Source organism: Terrapene carolina, unplaced genomic scaffold (assembly GCF_002925995.2).
Source record: "Terrapene carolina triunguis isolate 2854851 unplaced genomic scaffold, T_m_triunguis-2.0 Scaffold67, whole genome shotgun sequence".
Taxonomy (NCBI): Eukaryota; Metazoa; Chordata; order Testudines; family Emydidae; genus Terrapene; species Terrapene triunguis.
Window position 1 is genome coordinate 46210265 of NW_020664418.1, and position 17021 is coordinate 46227285.

Below are 17021 nucleotides of genomic sequence, written 5' to 3' on the forward strand. Positions count from 1 at the left end.
TCTTTCAGTAGCCCTCATGCAGGCCTCTTTTGACACATATTTTTTTTTCTTATTTATAGTCAATCACCAAAAAAGCATCCTGAGAAATAGAGAAAGTGTACAAAATCATCAAATCCATGGAGAGGTGGCCTTTCCTGGCCTGAATTTTTGGAGTCAAGTTAGAAGGATTCATCTTAATCCAGTCATCATGAAATAAAAAATAGATCACAAAGTACTCCTAAAGCTGCTAATGGGGAACATGGGCTGGGATGCCAAGGGAACAAGGCTCCGCCATATTCCATCTTTGATAGAGACTGGAGAATTTGTAAAGTCTGTTACCTAGCAGCCATGGGAAAAACAATCATGACCAGTCTTGATAGGAAGAAATGCACAAAGAGGCCTGAGACAGGTCAGGAAGATAAACTTCATAGCGCTTCAAAAAAGCTGTATATCGATATAAAAGAAATAATAAAGCAAAAAAAAAACAAAAAACCCAGACTGTAGAAATCTTAAATTGACCTGAGATTGACGAATCATTGTAAAGACATCACCAGACATGGAAATGGTTCTTGGTGAGTCCTACAAGAGGCTTAGAGACTTGGCAATTATCCTTCATTGGTGGGACTATGTTTCAAAGCTGGGACTTCCTGGCTAAAGTTGTGTAGCGGTCCACCCTGATCATCAGGAGCCAGACTTTTGGCTGGGGGATCGAGCTGTTCTTCTATAATGCTGAATTCATCCAGTGGAAGGGTAGATATCTGAGTCTCATCATGTGAGTCAGGTGGGACGTGATCTGGCTGAGAGGAGAAAAAACACCCCATTACAAAGACAATAATTGTTGCATTTGGCTATCACTGCCAAGATCCTGGGCTTCTTAGAAATGACATGTCTTATCCAGGAACGAATATGCACATCTTACATAGATGTCCTTAACATCTACAGTTTAAATTCTACCCCATCTGCCAGGAATAAGGATTGTTTGTGGCTACCACTATGAAGTTGTACATTCGTAACTAACCCCGTTTGGGCTGACAATGGGGTTCAAACTTGAGACCATCAGTGCTAAAAGCAGGAGCCTCTATCACTTGTGATAAAAGAATAATTCCTCTAGCTAGCAGCTGTAGTAGACTCTTAACCTCTTATATGAACTAGCCACTAGCGGGGGACAAAGACACACACTCTCCCAGTGTGGAATGGATTAAACATTAGTGCTTAGCGGATCTATATTTTCAATGTATGGAAGGGAATTAAGCGTATAAATCTCTCCACATAACAAGGGGAGAGGAGTGTGTTTGAAAGGGGAGAGTGTCCGTAAATCCCATGATTAATATCAAGGCAGGACCCTTACCATTATTCCCTTATCCTGTTGATCCTGGGAAGGCAATGCTAGAAACAACCTTTCCAGTTCGTTCATCTCCAGTTGCTTCCCATTCATGTCCAGATCGTCCCTGTCCCTCCGAGCGGCTCCATTCAGAACCAGGCCTGTGGCGTTCCTCTGACTCCTCGGGATCTGGGGGGTTGACAGCTGTTCCTGGACGTTTTTACACATCAGCAGTCTGGAAAACCGAGAGGGGAGGAAACTGAAAGTGTAGCACCTCCCAGCACTGCATGCTGCCCCTTTATGTGGGCCTGGACACACCTCGCCGTTCACATCTTACAGTGAATTCTATGCTCATCTACAACCTCCCAAAACAGGAGCTAGGTTCAGAGAGAAGCCGAGAGAAGTCATAATTCTAGTCTTTGTCTCTGCCTCTCCTCCCCCTGACACCCGAAACCCCCTCCACACTTATCGGTGCGCCATGTTCTCTCGCTCCTCCTTATAACCCATTTCTCTGACACAGCTTTCAAAGCAGATCTCCCTGCGGATGTGTCCACCGCGTGTGCCACCTCAGCTGTTGCCCCATGTAGGGTAGTTAGTGTAACTGTCTTTTAATACGTTTTGTAGAGGGGGGCGGTACTGGATTGACATCAAAGGCCTCTTGCCGGATGTGGCCGCACAGCTCTGCTTACGATAAAGTGAGCACCCACAACTCTTATGCACTTCAGGTCTAATCCAAGACCCTTTGGAGCCAATGGAAAGACTCCTATTGACTTAACTGGTCTTTGATCAGAGCCTAGGTAAGCGATTACTGTACCGGCGACAGGGATGTTATACAATCCCATGGGGAGGGGCACAATCACCAATGGAAGGAGAAGTGGACCCTGCAATCACAAGTGGGACCACGGCCTGGCCTGTGGACTCACAAATGGGAGGTGGTCCACGAGACATTCATGCTACTGCAACGCGGTTGAGTCTGAGAACCCTTTGAACAGCTTGAGAACCACCGGCGCAAAGCAAACGGCACAATACAAGTAGATAGTGTATTCGTGTCACCCGGCCGGCGTGGGGAGAGAACCGTACCTTCCTCTGTACCCACACATGAGGAACAGGACACAGAATATAATGCACGTGACTCCAATGTGGATCCCAATGATGATCCCCGTGGTGGAGGTCTTATTATTTTGCTCATCTTTCATGCAGTCACACGGGGGATTCAACACTGTGAGGAGAAGCAGCGAAAAGGGAGTTAGTCACTGGGGTTTTAGCCGCCTAGCCACGAAAGCGCTGCAGCATGTGCTGGGGTGGGAAGCCCAGCAACAGGCCATGTTCTTGAGTAGCTCAGAGGCTGCCTCTCCTTCCTGGGCCTAGTTGTAGAAGGAAGGAGGAGACAGGGAGGAGGCAGCCGCAGTCACAGCTTTCTGTGACTAGGGGGCTGCTCTGTTCCCCCTGCTATCAGGACCTGGAACAGCTCCCTCCCCATTGCCCCCCAGGCTGAGAGTGCAGAGCAGGGGGAGCCCAACTGGGGATGGTGGGGGGCCGAGCCAGCTCCAGGGAAGAGACTGATCCCAGCCCAGCAGCAGCTCCTCTTTTCCCCCTCCCTGAAGGGGAGCCGGGGTGGGGAAAACGAGCGTGGAAGGAGCTTCGGGGGAACGAGCTGTAGAACCAGCAGCCTGGAGGGGAGGACGAGGGTTGGGTGGGAGAGGGGAGGGCTGAGGAGTATTTGGGGAAGGGAAGGCTTGGGTGGGGGTGTTGGAGGGAGGGGTAGGGGGTGTTTTAGGGAGAGGAGGGGTGGGGGGTGTTTGTTGGAAGGTGGGAAAAGTAGAGGAGGGGAGCCTTTGGGAGAGGGGAGGGAGTTGTGGGGGAGAGGGAGGTTTGCAAGGGTCAGGGAGGGAGGGAATGTTTGGGGGGCAGGAGGGGCCTCACTGTACTATGAGGGGGTGCCTCCCCACAGCTTTGCTGGCAAAGCGACTCCCTTGCTCTCCTTAACGCCCCACTACAGCAATGGCCACCAGTGAGGGGGCGCTGCCGGCTGCCCTCAGAGCTGGACTCCAGGCTGCGACCAGCAGGACCCCGCTGGCACAGGCTCTTTGTTCTGGAACCGGCTCCCCACAGCCCGGCTGGTGGCTCTTTAGGACTTGGCATAAGATGTGCTCGTTCGCCGTGGCGCTCTCTTCCTTCGGGCCCGCAGCCAGAGGATATTTATTCAGCACCAGGTGAGGGGAGTGGAGGTGGGGCTGTCTCTCATCTGCGCCAGCTGTTGCTGACAGTCTTTCATTGTAATGTCCCCAGATCAATCAACCGATAACCATGGTAACACCCAGGGCTAGCACTGGACACCATTATTTAATGAATGAAATGGGATCAGGCTGCCAAGCATAATATTTGTTTTATTCAGACTGCAGGTCGATGGCCGGAGCAGGCTGCCAGCTGAACACTCTTACAAACCGTATGTTATCCGCTCGCCGTGATCTGTATCTAGAACTGCCCTCGGAATAACAGCCGAGGTACCAACGGAGCCTATTTAACTGCAGGCTAAAGCTAGTGGAGGGAAAAACAGCAACTCCGCAACAGCTTTCCACGATAGTGACGCGCTCTCCCCAAATACACCCCCTGTATCGCAGTTAGCTCTTTACAGGCCAGCGTCTCCCCCTTTCCCTTTGTGCTGGAGGGGCTAGCAGGGACTTTCAACTGAACCAATTCCTAAGCTTTTGCTGCAGTCGGGCAGTTCTGCTACCTGGTAACAAAAGCTTTCCGCCTATTCTCCCGAGACAAGCAATCTCCTTTAAAAGCAGAGCCTGCATCTCTGATCTCTAATGCTGTGTTCGGCTGAGAAGTGAAAGGAGAACATACACTGATTTTGCCTTCCTGCCTGGGGATCTGTAAACTTTGCATTTTCTCTGTGTCAGAGATATGATGGGAATTACACTGGAGGAAAAATGCAGCCAGCCAGGGCAGTTCATAATACCTTATTCAGTGGTATCCCCCAAACCAAAGGCTGAGTATTAGAATGGAGCGGATGGACTTATCTGTACTTCCAACAGAGATGAATGTTTACTACATTAAAGGGACAGTATGAATAACAATCTATGTTTTGAAGATATTCCCATTGGACGTCTGGTGAAAATGACTCTCAAAGCACCAGGGTATTTTTCAACACATACAAGAACACAAAAGGTGTGAGCAATTAAAGATTCCCCCAAGAGGAGAATCCTGGTGCCTCCAGGTAACTAAAGCACTGATGCATTCAGTCTCTTTCTCGCTTCCTACCAAACATAGATGCCCTCCAAAGAACTAGGTTACAATTATTTGGAACCTGATTTTCAGAGGTGCTCTCGCCCACAATTTCAACTGAAAGCAATGGAAGCCGCAAGTAGTCAGTGCCTCTGAATACAGGGCCCAGAGAGGAGACTAGTCTAGGGGAGGAAGAGCCAGGAGAGGAGAATTATGGCAGCAAACACATCCTTAACCCATCACTGCGGCTCACAAAGCAGATGCAAAACCACCAGCTGCTCTGAGACCAATTCCCTGCAGTGGGAACAGAATCCTAGTAAGGAGTGAGAGATGGCAAAAACCACGTTAGTCCGGGGAGTCATCTCCTTCCAAAGCCAAGATACCCTCCAATGTGAAACTGATAATACAGCTGATCATAACCCAAACTCTATAGATTCTAGGACTGGAAGGGACCTCGAAAGGTCATCGAGTCCAGTCCCCTGCCCTCATGGCAGGACCAAATACTGTCTAGACGTCCATTCCTGTGCACCAGCAAGAGGAGCAAAGGATGGGTCAAATCTGGGCTTCAGTTCAGGCCCAGATTTTTAAAGGGATTTAGGCACTTCTCCACTCAGCATTGCAAGGACTAGGCAATTTAGACAGTGATTTTGACTTCCGGTGAGAAGTAGGCTCCTAAATCACTTTTGAAAATGGGACTTAGCATCTAAGTCACTCAGGTCTTGCAGCGCTAAGTAGAGCAATGGCTAAATACCTTTACAAATCGGAGCCTCCGTTCTTTTGTCAGTTTCAGACAGGCTCTTCTTCATTTTCTTGTTCACAGGAATTTCCTTGTTTACTTGGTTTGTTGACAGAAAGAGATTGTCATGGACAAAAGTGTCCCAGATTGTTAACAACCAAGCAATCACTCCAGAAACAATGAAAAAAGAACGAGGAGTCCTCGTGGCACCTTAGAGACTAACAAATTTATTTGGGCATAAGCTTTCGTGGGCTAAAACCCACTTAGCCCACAAAAGCTTATGCCCAAATAAATTTGTTATTCTCTAAGGTGCCACAGCCCACGAAAGCTTATGCCCAAATAAATTTGTTCGTCTCTAAGGTGCCACAAGTTCTCCTCGTTCTTTTTGCTGATACAGACTAACAGGGCTACCACTCTGAATCCAGAAACGATTCTTTATCTGCTATTATCACCCACTTGCAATAAGTATGTGGAGATTTAGAAAAGCAGGACAACAATGGGCTCCTTAAACTACTATAATCAATACAATCTCATCTAATCTGTCTAATGCACCCAGCACACTGGTGACTACTCCCAGTTCTGCGTTCCGTCCGAGCACTAAAAGCCTGATTTGCTCCCCTGAGTACAATGAACTTATCTAAATGTAACTAAGGATAGAATTGGGCTCCGAGTTTATTAAGAGCCAGATTCTGACCTCGGATCCATGTTCCGGGTTCCCACTGAAGTTAGTTGGAATTGCACATATACGGAACGAACTCCCAGGATTTAACCCTAAGACTTTTAAAACAATGTTAGAGATAAAAAGGAATGGCCTTTTGGGTAGGGACCATCTTTTGATTCTGTGTTTGTACAGCACCTAAGCCATGAGTGGGGCTCCTAGGTGATGTGATAATACAAATACATAACAACACTTGTCCATACACAGCTGTTGCTTGTGAAAGCGAGAGAGCTAACTGTGTGCACTCTCTAACCTGTCCACCAAACAGTATGCCACATTCTCCATTTGTGGCCTGTACAATCTGAATTTAGAAGACAAACATTGCTATTTAGTTACAGGAGTACCGGAAACTGTTTTCGGTAACTAGAGATCAGACTGAACTGAGCCAGATCCAGAATGTTTTCCTTCCTAGCAACACTAACGATTGGTAATGGTGGTTTGGAGTGTGCTACAGAGTTGGCGGTTCATGCCCATATTATTTCCAGTTGCTTCCTTTAGAAAGAAAGAAGGGGTGATGAACATGCATAAAGATTAATCAACTGGAATTAACAACATTAGCCACCAGAGGGCACCGCTTCTCCATGCAACCTAGCTTCAAATTTATTTGCTGTGCAGAAAATAAAGTGCTTCTTAAAGGTGATGGTTCAGAAGTAGCAGCATACAGCGTTGGATGCACTATTAAATTAACTGTGTGTTAGTAAGACCCTCACTGTCTCTGGCTATATCACTCCTATGCTCTGACGTTTCACATCGCGTACACAAGTTGGACTGATTCTGCCTCTTACCTGTTCTTTCAACAGTTTCTCGAAGGGATACAAAGCGGACAGTAGAATTTCCATCCCCATGCTGGTTATATGCCAGGAGTTTTACTTCATATACCACTGACGGGTCTATTTTAGAAAAGACACGAGGAGGGCATTTCAGATTAAAGAGCTACAGTACATTAATCTTGCTGAGCCTGCACTTGTCATGAAAACAGAAACATCTTACATGCATTGCAAAAGCCAGTCACTGTAAGTATAAGGACCTGAACCTGCTCTCACTTAAATCAGTGGGGGCAGGCTGAGGGCCTAAGGGAGGAGTGGAAAAACAAACCTTGCTAGGCACTCATGATATATATTTCCTAGCTGTCGTATATTACTCTAGACATTCTGTTATGATGACAACATAAAGGGGAATTTTCTTGCTCAGCGAAGGCACGTAATGTGGATAACGCCCTCCTCTGTACTTACCCAAGTGAGTAATGTTATAAGATGTAATGTTGCTGGGCAGGAGCATAGGGCCAGTAAAGTGGGATAGGTGAACTTTACGGTAGTAGAGTTTGAATCCTTCATGCTGGCCCAGTTTGACGGAGGGCTCCCACACCGCTTGGATGGTGGTGCTGTTAAGAACTTTAATAAAGAGGGACGGAATTGCTGGGACTGAAACAGAGAGAGAGAGAGAGAGAGAGGTTTTTCACGACTTGGGTCATGCTTGTTCCCGTCGTAGCCTAAACATAATCGGCAGTGCACAGAAAAATAATGAAATCCCTCCTAGCATTTCATGGGAGCTGCTGAGTCAGGGGGTGTGATAGAAAGATTCACTTGATCGGGATTAGCTTAGGCTAGATCCTGCTTTTATAGTCCTGAATTCCTGCAAGAAGTTGTGTGAGTTTCAAACCGTTTCCTGTTCTCAGCATGGCGATTCAACAAGCTCGGAGGCTACTTTGTAGATTCTGTTGCAATTTGATTCTCGGCCCCATCGGGTCAGGTCAGGAATGCAGGCGCATTGGAAGTGAATTGCCAGATTCCCCTCTCCTCCCCCCACGGCAATGGTAGCCTTTTAGAGTGATTAATCCCTGAGGGAGGGAGAAACCAGAAGGATGGAGTTAGAGGCATCAGTCTTAAAGCAATAAGTGAAATATGCTGCAACCGGCTGAGCTCTCGGGCTTCCTGCACTGACTTGCAGTCACGGTTCCAGCAGCGGTTGCTAGTCTGGGCTCGGCTCTGCAGAGCGTTTCAGGGGCCATTACACAGAGAGGTTAATAAAGAAGGGGAAAGAATCGGGGATCAGAGTGAAAAACAAAGTCGTTTCAATCAAGGCAGTACATGTCTCTACATTATGTGGCTGCTACCTTGCAAGCAGTTTCATCATAATCTTTTTGTAAAGGGAGGTGCTTCCCGGATCTCACGGATGCATGGAGGTTGGGGGGCAGGGGAGATGCAGGACTCTCCTTTCTTACTTGGTTATCCCCACTTACCCAGAATGCTGATGCCAGGGCCTGATCCAAAGCCCAATGAAGTCAATAGGAGTCTTTCCATTGACATCAATGGATTTGGGGCTCAGGACCCTGGAGACAAGGCTGCTAGTGGCAGGAGTGCTTTACTCCCACAAGGGGATGGAGCTAGTTGGGTTGTCCTCCAATGTACGCACTGGGCACCGCTGCATGGCTGGCACTGACAGGGTGTAGCAAGGGCTGCTGCTGAACTTGGTCCATCCAGCGCCCCTGGGGGTATTGCATCTCTTCCTGTTTTCCACAGGCCACGTGCCGATTTATGCCATAGAGGTAAAGAAAGATTTATAGTCAGAGCATTGGGCAGGCTTAGAGCTAGCTATATGCCCCCCAGGCCCCATTCTCAACGCTCTTCCCGGTGGTGAGTTGCGCAGAGATTTTTCCCACTTTTGTTTCTTCCTTGCACCTATCAGAGTGAGTGTTTTAACACAAAGATAACCAGAGTGAGACCACGTACCAGGAGCGAGCCAACCCCACCTAGCTTGACAGCCTGAGAAGCTCCCCACTGATTTGGGGGTCTGCAAACCCAGTTCAAGTTTCCCTGTAATTTAAACATGGGGGTTTTTCATGGCTGATTCAGTTTAAAAAGCAAGGTGGTTTCCTAAGTGATGGAAACCCCAGGCTGTGTTTTAGGGATAGAGAAAGTAGACTAACATGGGTGCCTGCCCAACACATAATACGAGAGACAGTTTGGACTGAGGTTTTCGGTTTGCTTTCCCCTTCCTCTCTGTGCTCCTTTCCCTCCCAAACTCTCGTGTACAACTTTCTTTAGACGTCCCAGGTGTTGTTCTGTCATTCACACTTTTGCTGACTACCACAAAACTCGATAGAGCAAATGCTCTAATCAGTGTCTGGCCCTTTTGCACCATTCACTAAGTGCAAACTGACCACAATTGGCCCGCAGAGAATTTCCTTGTCAAAGGGGTGTGCTCCCTGCTGGTGCCAATGTGCCAGTTGTGGGCCCCTAACACCTGGTGTAGGGGGCATGCCAGGGGAGAGAGGAGGTGTTTTGGGGTCAGGCAGGAGGAGTGGCAGAGATCTGCCACACCATGGCAATCCTGGATGGTTTTAGGGTCCCTGAAGGACTCTAAACCAGTTGTGCAGCTTGAAGTCGCTTGTCCAGGGCTTGCTCCAAGAATCAGAGAGCCGGACCTAGCTCCTTATTGCCCCTGCCCTTGGTGCAGGAGAGAATCTAGCCCTATAACAATTTGGGAATAAATCTGATCTCAGTTAATCCTGGTCAACAGGAACACTGGAATTGCCAAACTGCAACAGGACAACAGTCCATCTATAGCAGAATCCTGTATCCAATAGTAGCCAATAGCAGATACCTCTGAAAAAGGTGTTAATCTTCCATAAAGTACCTAACAGGGATGAAATTAGTATCTGAGTCCAATTGGTTAGCAGTCTGTGCTCAAAAGAATAAGGATTGGTGGTCCTGTAGTTGTATCCTAGCTGCTGTAATTACAGTCATTATTCTTTTTCTTAGAAATGTCTAACCATTTATTGCAGTGCTGGTGTAGCCATGTTGGTCCCAGAATATGAGAGAGACAAGATAGGGGAGGTAATATCTTTTATTGGACCAATTTCTGTTGGTGGAAGGTACAGGCTTCTGAGCTGCACACAGCTCTTCTACAGACTTGGGGAAGGAAGCTAAATTGGGACAGACTGCAAAACAGAAGGGGTAAGGCATGTTGGAGGTGGCTTCTTCCACCTACTCCACCTCAAGGAATTCTTTCACAACAAAGATGACACCACCCAGAAGCACCACATCCCCACTGACAATCATAAGAAAAAAGAATCATTGGACTGGACATGCTACCAGAGGACAAAACCACACACTGGATCATTACATGGATTACTTCAGGAAAAAAATTCTCTGTGAAATCCTCAACAAACATTACATCCACCACAATCTCTCTACCACCAAGAGGAAAGCAGATAGTCTCTGAAATCCATCGACCAAATAGTGATCAAACCTGAAGACAAAGGGGACACCACCATAGTCCTTTATCGTGATGACTATGTCAACGAGGCTAACAGACAACTCTCTGACACTACCTACTGTAAAGAGCTCATAGGAGACCTCCTAACACAATTCACCCAGGAATTTAAAGATACTGTCAAATCCTTCCCAAAACAACTTGAAGAAAAACCCTACAACCTCATCCCCCATGAACCCACTCCAGGGACTTTCTACATGCTTCCCAAGATACACGAACAAGGGAACCCAAGCAGGCCCATCATTATGACCAGGGCACTTTTACTGAAGGAATATCAGGATTAGCAATGTAAAATGTTAACCAGTTAATCGTAAGCATTAGTCATACCAGTTAACCCACCTTAACTGTTAACCCCTGGGCCGCCTGGCCACCTGGCGCCAGCCGCCCTGTGCCACCCACTGGCCCCAGCCACCCCACGTCGCCCCGCCGGAGCAGCCCCAGCCGCGCTGGCCAGAGCGGCCCGGCTGGAGTGGCCCCAGCAGCGCCGGCCCTGGCCCTTTAATTGGTTAACCGTTTAACCATTTAAACAAAATATTTTTAATTGTTTGTTCAGTTAACTTTTAAAATGATATTTACATCCCTTATCAGGACTCATAGAAAACATCCTTAAACCACTCACCACACAAAAGGGCAGCTTCCTCCAAGACACTACAGCCTTCCCCAAGAAACTCTGCAACTTTAACAACCTCCCTCAAACACCATCCTTGCCACCACGGATGTTACCTCCCTATACACCAACATCCCTCAACGCAACAGCTTCGCTGCCTGCCTCAAACACATACAAGATAATGCACAACCCTCAGAAATCCAAACTCATCTTCACCCATAACAAAAGACGGTTACTCACCGTTGTAACTGTTGTTCTTCGAGATGTGTTGCTCATATCCATTCCAGTTAGGTGTGTGCGCGCCACGTGCACGATCGTCGGAAGATTTTTACCCTAGCAACACCCGGTGGGTCGGCTGTGGAGCCCCCTAGAGTGGCGCCGTTATGGCGCTGGATATATACCCCAGCCGACCCAGCGCCCCCTCAGTTCCTTCTTGCCGGCTACTCCGACAGTGGGGAAGGGGGGCGGGTTTGGAATGGATATGAGCAACACATCTCGAAGAACAACAGTTACAACGGTGAGTAACCGTCTTTTCTTCTTCGAGTGCTTGCTCATATCCATTCCAGTTAGGTGACTCCCAAGCCCCACCTAGGTGGCGGGGTCGGAGTGAGACATTGCTGTGTGCAGAACCGCTGACCCGAAAGCAGCGTCGTCTCTGGATTGTTGCACCAGCGCATAGTGAGTAGTAAAAGTGTGGACCGATGACCACACTGCAGCTCTACAAATGTCCTGGATCGGTACTTGAGCCAGGAAGGCAGTCGAGGAGGCCTGGGCCCTCGTGGAATGAGCGGTGAGGCGTGGCGTCGGCACACCGGCCAGGTCGTAGCAAGCACGAATGCAGGACGTGATCCAAGTGGATAGGCACTGAGAAGAGACCGGTGAGCCTTTCATCCGGTCGGCCACCGCAACGAAGAGTTGCGTCGTCTTCCTAAATGGCTTTGTACGGTCAATATAGAAAGCCAGGGCCCTGCGTACGTCCAAAGAGTGTAAACGCTGGTCTTGACGAGTAGCGTGCGGTTTCGGATGGAAGACCGGGAGGAAAATGTCCTGGTTCACGTGGAAAGGTGACACCACCTTTGGCAGAAAGGCAGGATGGGGGCGAAGCTGCACCTTGTCCTTGTGGAACACCGTGTAAGGGGGCTCGGATGTCAGCGCCCTGAGTTCCGAGACGCGTCGTGCTGAGGTGATGGCTACCAGGAAGGCTGTCTTCCAAGATAAGTACAGGAGCGAGCAGGTAGCCAAAGGTTCAAACGGAGGCCCTGTGAGCCTGGAGAGGACGAGGTTGAGGTCCCACGTTGGAACCGGCTGTCGCTGCTGTGGGTATAGCCGGTCTAAGCCCTTGAGGAATCTAACGACCATCGGGTTCGAGAAGACCGAGGACGTGAGTTCCCCTGGGTGGAAAGCGGAAATAGCGGCGAGGTGAACCCTAATTGAGGATGTCGCCAAGCCTTGCTGTCTGAGGGACAGGAGGTAGTCCAGTATCAAGGGGATAGGAGCCTGCGAGGGAGACGTAGCTCGTTGCTCACACCAGCAGGAGAACCTCTTCCACTTGGCTAAATAAGTGGTCCGCGTAGAGGGCTTTCTACTTCCCAGCAGGACCTGTTGGACGGCTTGCGAGCATTGGCGCTCTGAGCGACTCAACCATGAAGCATCCACGCCGTGAGGTGGAGCGACTGCAGGTCGGGGTGACACAGCCGGCCGTGGTCCTGAGAGATGAGATCCCGACTCAAGGGGAGCGTGATCGGCCTCTGTACTGACAGCTCTAGAAGTGTGGTGTACCAGTGCTGTCTCGGCCAAGCGGGAGCGACCAGAATTACCCGTGCATGGTCCCTGCGGATCTTGAGCAGCACCCTGTGGACCAGCGGGAATGGGGGAAAGGCGTAGAACAGATGGTCTTTCCACGCCATGAGGAAGGCGTCCGACCGAGAGCCCGGGGCTCGTCCGTGTAGGGAGCAGAATGCCTGGCACTTCCTGTTGGCCCGAGATGCGAACAGGTCGATCTGGGGAAACCCCCACCTCTGGAAAACGGAATAGATGATGTCCGGGCGAATCGACCACTCGTGCGTTTGGAAGGACCTGCTGAGACGGTCTGCCAGCGTATTCTGGACTCCAGGCAGGAATGACGCCGTGAGATGTATCGAGTGGGCGATGCAAAAGTCCCACAGGCGAATGGCCTCTTGGCATAGGGGAGATGAGCGGGCTCCGCCTTGCTTGTTGATGTAAAACATGGCCGTGGTGTTGTCGGTGAGAATCAGCACGCAACGGCCCTGTAGGAAGTTGAGGAAAGCCTGACAAGCCAGGCGCACTGCCATCAGCTCTCGGACGTTGATGTGCAGGGCTAGTTGGGACGCCGACCACAGGCCTTGGGTATGATGCTCCCCCAGGTGAGCGCCCCATCCTAGAGATGAAGCGTCCGTAACTAGGTGGAGGGAGGGCTGTGGGGCGTGAAAGGGTACTCCTGCACAGACCGCCGTGCGATCCGTCCACCATGTGAGGGAGGCCAAGACTGCGGTCGGAACCGTGACCACCATGCTCAGGTCGTCTCGATGAGGACGGTAAACCGATGACACCCAAGTCTGCAATGGGCGAAGTCGCAGCCTGGCGTGCCTGGTTACGTAGGTGCACGAGGCCATGTGGCCCAAGAGGGCAAGGCATGACCTTACGGTGGTAGTTGGAAAGGCCCTGAGTCCTTGAATGGCGCTTGAAATGGTATGAAAGCGGCTGTCTGGCAGTATGGCTCGGGCATGTCTGGAGTCCAGGATTGCTCCAATGAACTCTATTCTTTGAGTTGGTATTAGAGTGGACTTCTCTCTGTTGAGTAGAATGCCCAGCTCGTGGAAAGTGCGTGTCACTATGTGGACATGGGCCTGCACTTGGTCTCTGGTGCGGCCGCGTACCAGCCAGTCGTCCAAGTACGGGAACAGCTGTATCCCTTGTCGACGAAGGAAGGCCGCGACGACTGCCAGACACTTTGTGAACACCCTGGGAGCCGAGGACAAGCCGAAGGGAAGGACTGCGAATTGGTAGTGCCCCCTGTTTACTACAAATCGCAGGAAGCGCCTGTGAGGCGGATAAATCGCTATGTGGAAATAAGCGTCCTTCATGTCGAGGGCGGCAAACCAGTCTCCAGGATCCAGTGAAGGGATGATGGTCCCCAATGATACCATGCGGAACTTCAACTTTACTATGAATTTGTTGAGCCCGCGCAAGTCTAAGATGGGCCTTAGACCCCCTTTTGACTTGGGTATCAGGAAGTAGCGGGAGTAAAACCCCCTGCCCCTTAGCTCCGATGGAACCTCCTCTATGGCCCCCATAGCGAGGAGCCCAAAAACCTCCTGTGTAAGGAGTTGCTCGTGAGAAGGGTCCCTGAAGAGGGACGGGGAGGGGGAGTGGGAGGGGGGGGGGGCGAGGAAAACTGGAGGGCGTATCCCCTTTCCACCGTGCGAAGGACCCAACGGTCCGAGGTTATACGGGACCAAGCACGGTGGAAGCGGGAGAGGCGGTCCCGGAAAGGGGGAGTCGGATCCTGGGTACCGGTCGTGGTGCCGTCCTCGACCGCACCTTCAAAAGGCTTGTCTAGGCCCTGAAGGTGGCCTAGACTGGCCTTGGTTCTGACCGGGTTGAGGGCCGGTCGACCTTCTCCTACCACCTCGACCCCGCCTCCTAGCAAAGTCCTGTCTTGGACGAGGCGGGGGAGGGTAGAACCGCTGAGGCTGCGGCCTGAAGGGCCTGCGCTGAGGCCCTGGGACATGCATCCCCAGGGAGCGCATCATTGTGCGAGAGTCCTTCAGGTTCTGGAGCCTCGAGTCTGTTTTCTCCGAAAAGAGGCCCTGGCCCTCAAACGGTAGATCCTGCAGGGTCTGCTGCAGTTCCGGAGGCAAGCCCGACACCTGGAGCCAGGAGATTCGGCGCATTGCTATCCCCGACGCCAGGGTCCTAGCGGCCGAGTCCGCTATATCGAGGGACGCCTGTAGGGAGGTGCATGCCACCCGCTTGCCCTCCTCTACCAGGGCCCCAAACTCGTCCCTCGAGTCCTGGGGAACCAGTTCTTTAAATTTCCCCATCGAGGACCACATATTGAAGCCGTAGCGGCTCAGTAGCGCCTGCTGGTTCGCTGCCCGCTGCTCCCGGTGCTCCTGGTGTTGGGCATCTCCTGCCCCCTGGTCAGGGGCCTCGGCAGGTGCGGGCACTGGAGCCTCCACGTCCCTTGGAGGAGGGCGGGAGATGGTAGACTCCGGGGCCCTGGTGTCCGAACGGCCAGAGCGGGAAGCCGACAGGGGAGCTCCCTGAGCTTGGTGGTAGGCCCAAGGAGTCCAAAAGGACCAATGCGCAGGCCCTTGCATCGGGTCCTCGGTCTCCTGCAGGTGGCCGGGCTCCACCGTCTCAGATGACCGGGACGCCGATCTCGACGGCCACGGCGGTGCCGAACCCGATGCCGTCGGTACCGGATGGTACGGTGCCGATCGGTGCCGACCGTACGGGGACCTGTCCCTGCGTTGTTCCGGCGAACGGTGCCGGGACCTGGACCGGTGCCGATAGTCCCTCCGGTGCCGGGATCCCGATCTGGAACGTGACGACGATCTGGAGGAGGCGCGGTACCGGGAGCGGCCTCTCGAGCCCGAGCGGCGCTCATACCGGTGCCGGGAGCTGCGCCTCGACCCCGATCGGTGCCGGTCGTCACGGCGGTGCCGGGATGTTGAACGGCGCCGCGAGGAAGATCTGGGCCGCGAGTACGACCGGTGCCGAGGTGACCCTCGGCGCCGGGACTCCGAGCGGCGTCGGGACCTGCTTCGGGATCTGGAGCGGTGCCGAGAGACTCGTGCTGGCGACGGTGGGCGCACCAGGGCAGGCTTGCCTCTGGACTGCAGCACGCGTGGAGCCACCGGTGCCGGGAGCTGCGACGGCGCCGGCTCTGTGAGGGCGATCAGGTCTCTCGCCGTGGCAAAGGTCTCCGGGGTGGAAGGGAGACAAGGTTCCACCACCAGCCTTGGTGGTGAAACAGTCCGCACCGGACTCAACGGCCTCGGTGCCGGAGTCGACGGTGTGGCCGCCTGTCTTTGGCGGTCCAGCTGCGGACGCGGCTCTACCCCCGGCACCGGGGGAGCCTGTATCTTCGCGGCAGCAGCGTCCCGTGTCTTAGCGGTCTTCTTATGGCCCGGCGAAATGGATCGGTGCCGAGGCTCTTTGGGCGGGCGCGGTGCCGACGTCGGTCGGTGCCGGACAGTCTTTTCTGCCGCACCGGTCGGGCCCGCCGGGGCGCTGCGCACCGAAGCGCTCGGTGCCGGGACAGGGCGCGCCGAGGGAGGATCTGGACTCAGCGCCGCCTCCATGAGGAGCTGTCGGAGCCTAAAGTCCCGCTCCTTCCTTGTCCTCGGCTTGAAGGCCTTGCAGATAGGGCACTTATCTGCTGGATGAGTCTCTCCCAGGCACTTCAAGCAGGAGCTATGCGGGTCGCTAGTTGGCATGTGCTTCCCGCAGGACGCGCACGGCTTAAAGCCAGGAGCCTTGGGCATGGGCCCGGCTGCGCGCCGGGGGGAAAAGGGGAAAAACACCCCCTAAACCCCCGATAACAACTTATAACTATATCTATATACACTAAAACTAACTACTAACTAACTTGAACAACTATCTATATAACTAAATACAACAAGAGCAAAGAGAAGCTAGGGAGTGTGGAGATCAGCTAAGCCGCGCTCCACAGTTCCAACGACCGTCAGGGGCGGTAAGAAGGAACTGAGGGGGCGCTGGGTCGGCTGGGGTATATATCCAGCGCCATAACGGCGCCACTCTAGGGGGCTCCACAGCCGACCCACCGGGTGTTGCTAGGGTAAAAATCTTCCGACGATCGTGCACGCGGCGCGCACACACCTAACTGGAATGGATATGAGCAAGCACTCGAAGAAGAACTTCACTTTTAACAGCAAACGCGTTGTCCAAACCAGGAGGACAGCCACGAATACTAGGATGGTTCCTCAATATGCCAACCTCTTCATGGGCCATCTTGAGGAAGAATTTCTGGCAAAATGCACCACAAGACCAACAATATCCCTGAGATAAGCCATGATATTTTCCTCCTCAGACAGAAGACCTAAACTCCCTCGTAGATTTCCACCACAACTTCAACAGCCATCACCCATCCATCAAACTTTCTCTA

At 51.9% G+C, this 17021-nt stretch overlaps 1 protein-coding gene across 1 annotated transcript in view; it reads right to left on the reverse strand.

Moving 5' to 3' along the window:
* Positions 1–584: 584 nt before the first annotated feature.
* Positions 585–17021, reverse strand: part of IGDCC3 (immunoglobulin superfamily DCC subclass member 3) — a 170621-nt gene continuing 154184 nt past the window's right edge. The window contains exons 9-13 of the mRNA XM_024194974.1: positions 7218–7406; positions 6771–6875; positions 2381–2519; positions 1328–1535; positions 585–776 (exon numbers count right to left, since the gene is read on the reverse strand). Of these exons, the coding sequence (XP_024050742.1) occupies positions 585–776; positions 1328–1535; positions 2381–2519; positions 6771–6875; positions 7218–7406 (833 nt within the window). The remainder of the gene's footprint in view (positions 777–1327; positions 1536–2380; positions 2520–6770; positions 6876–7217; positions 7407–17021) is intronic.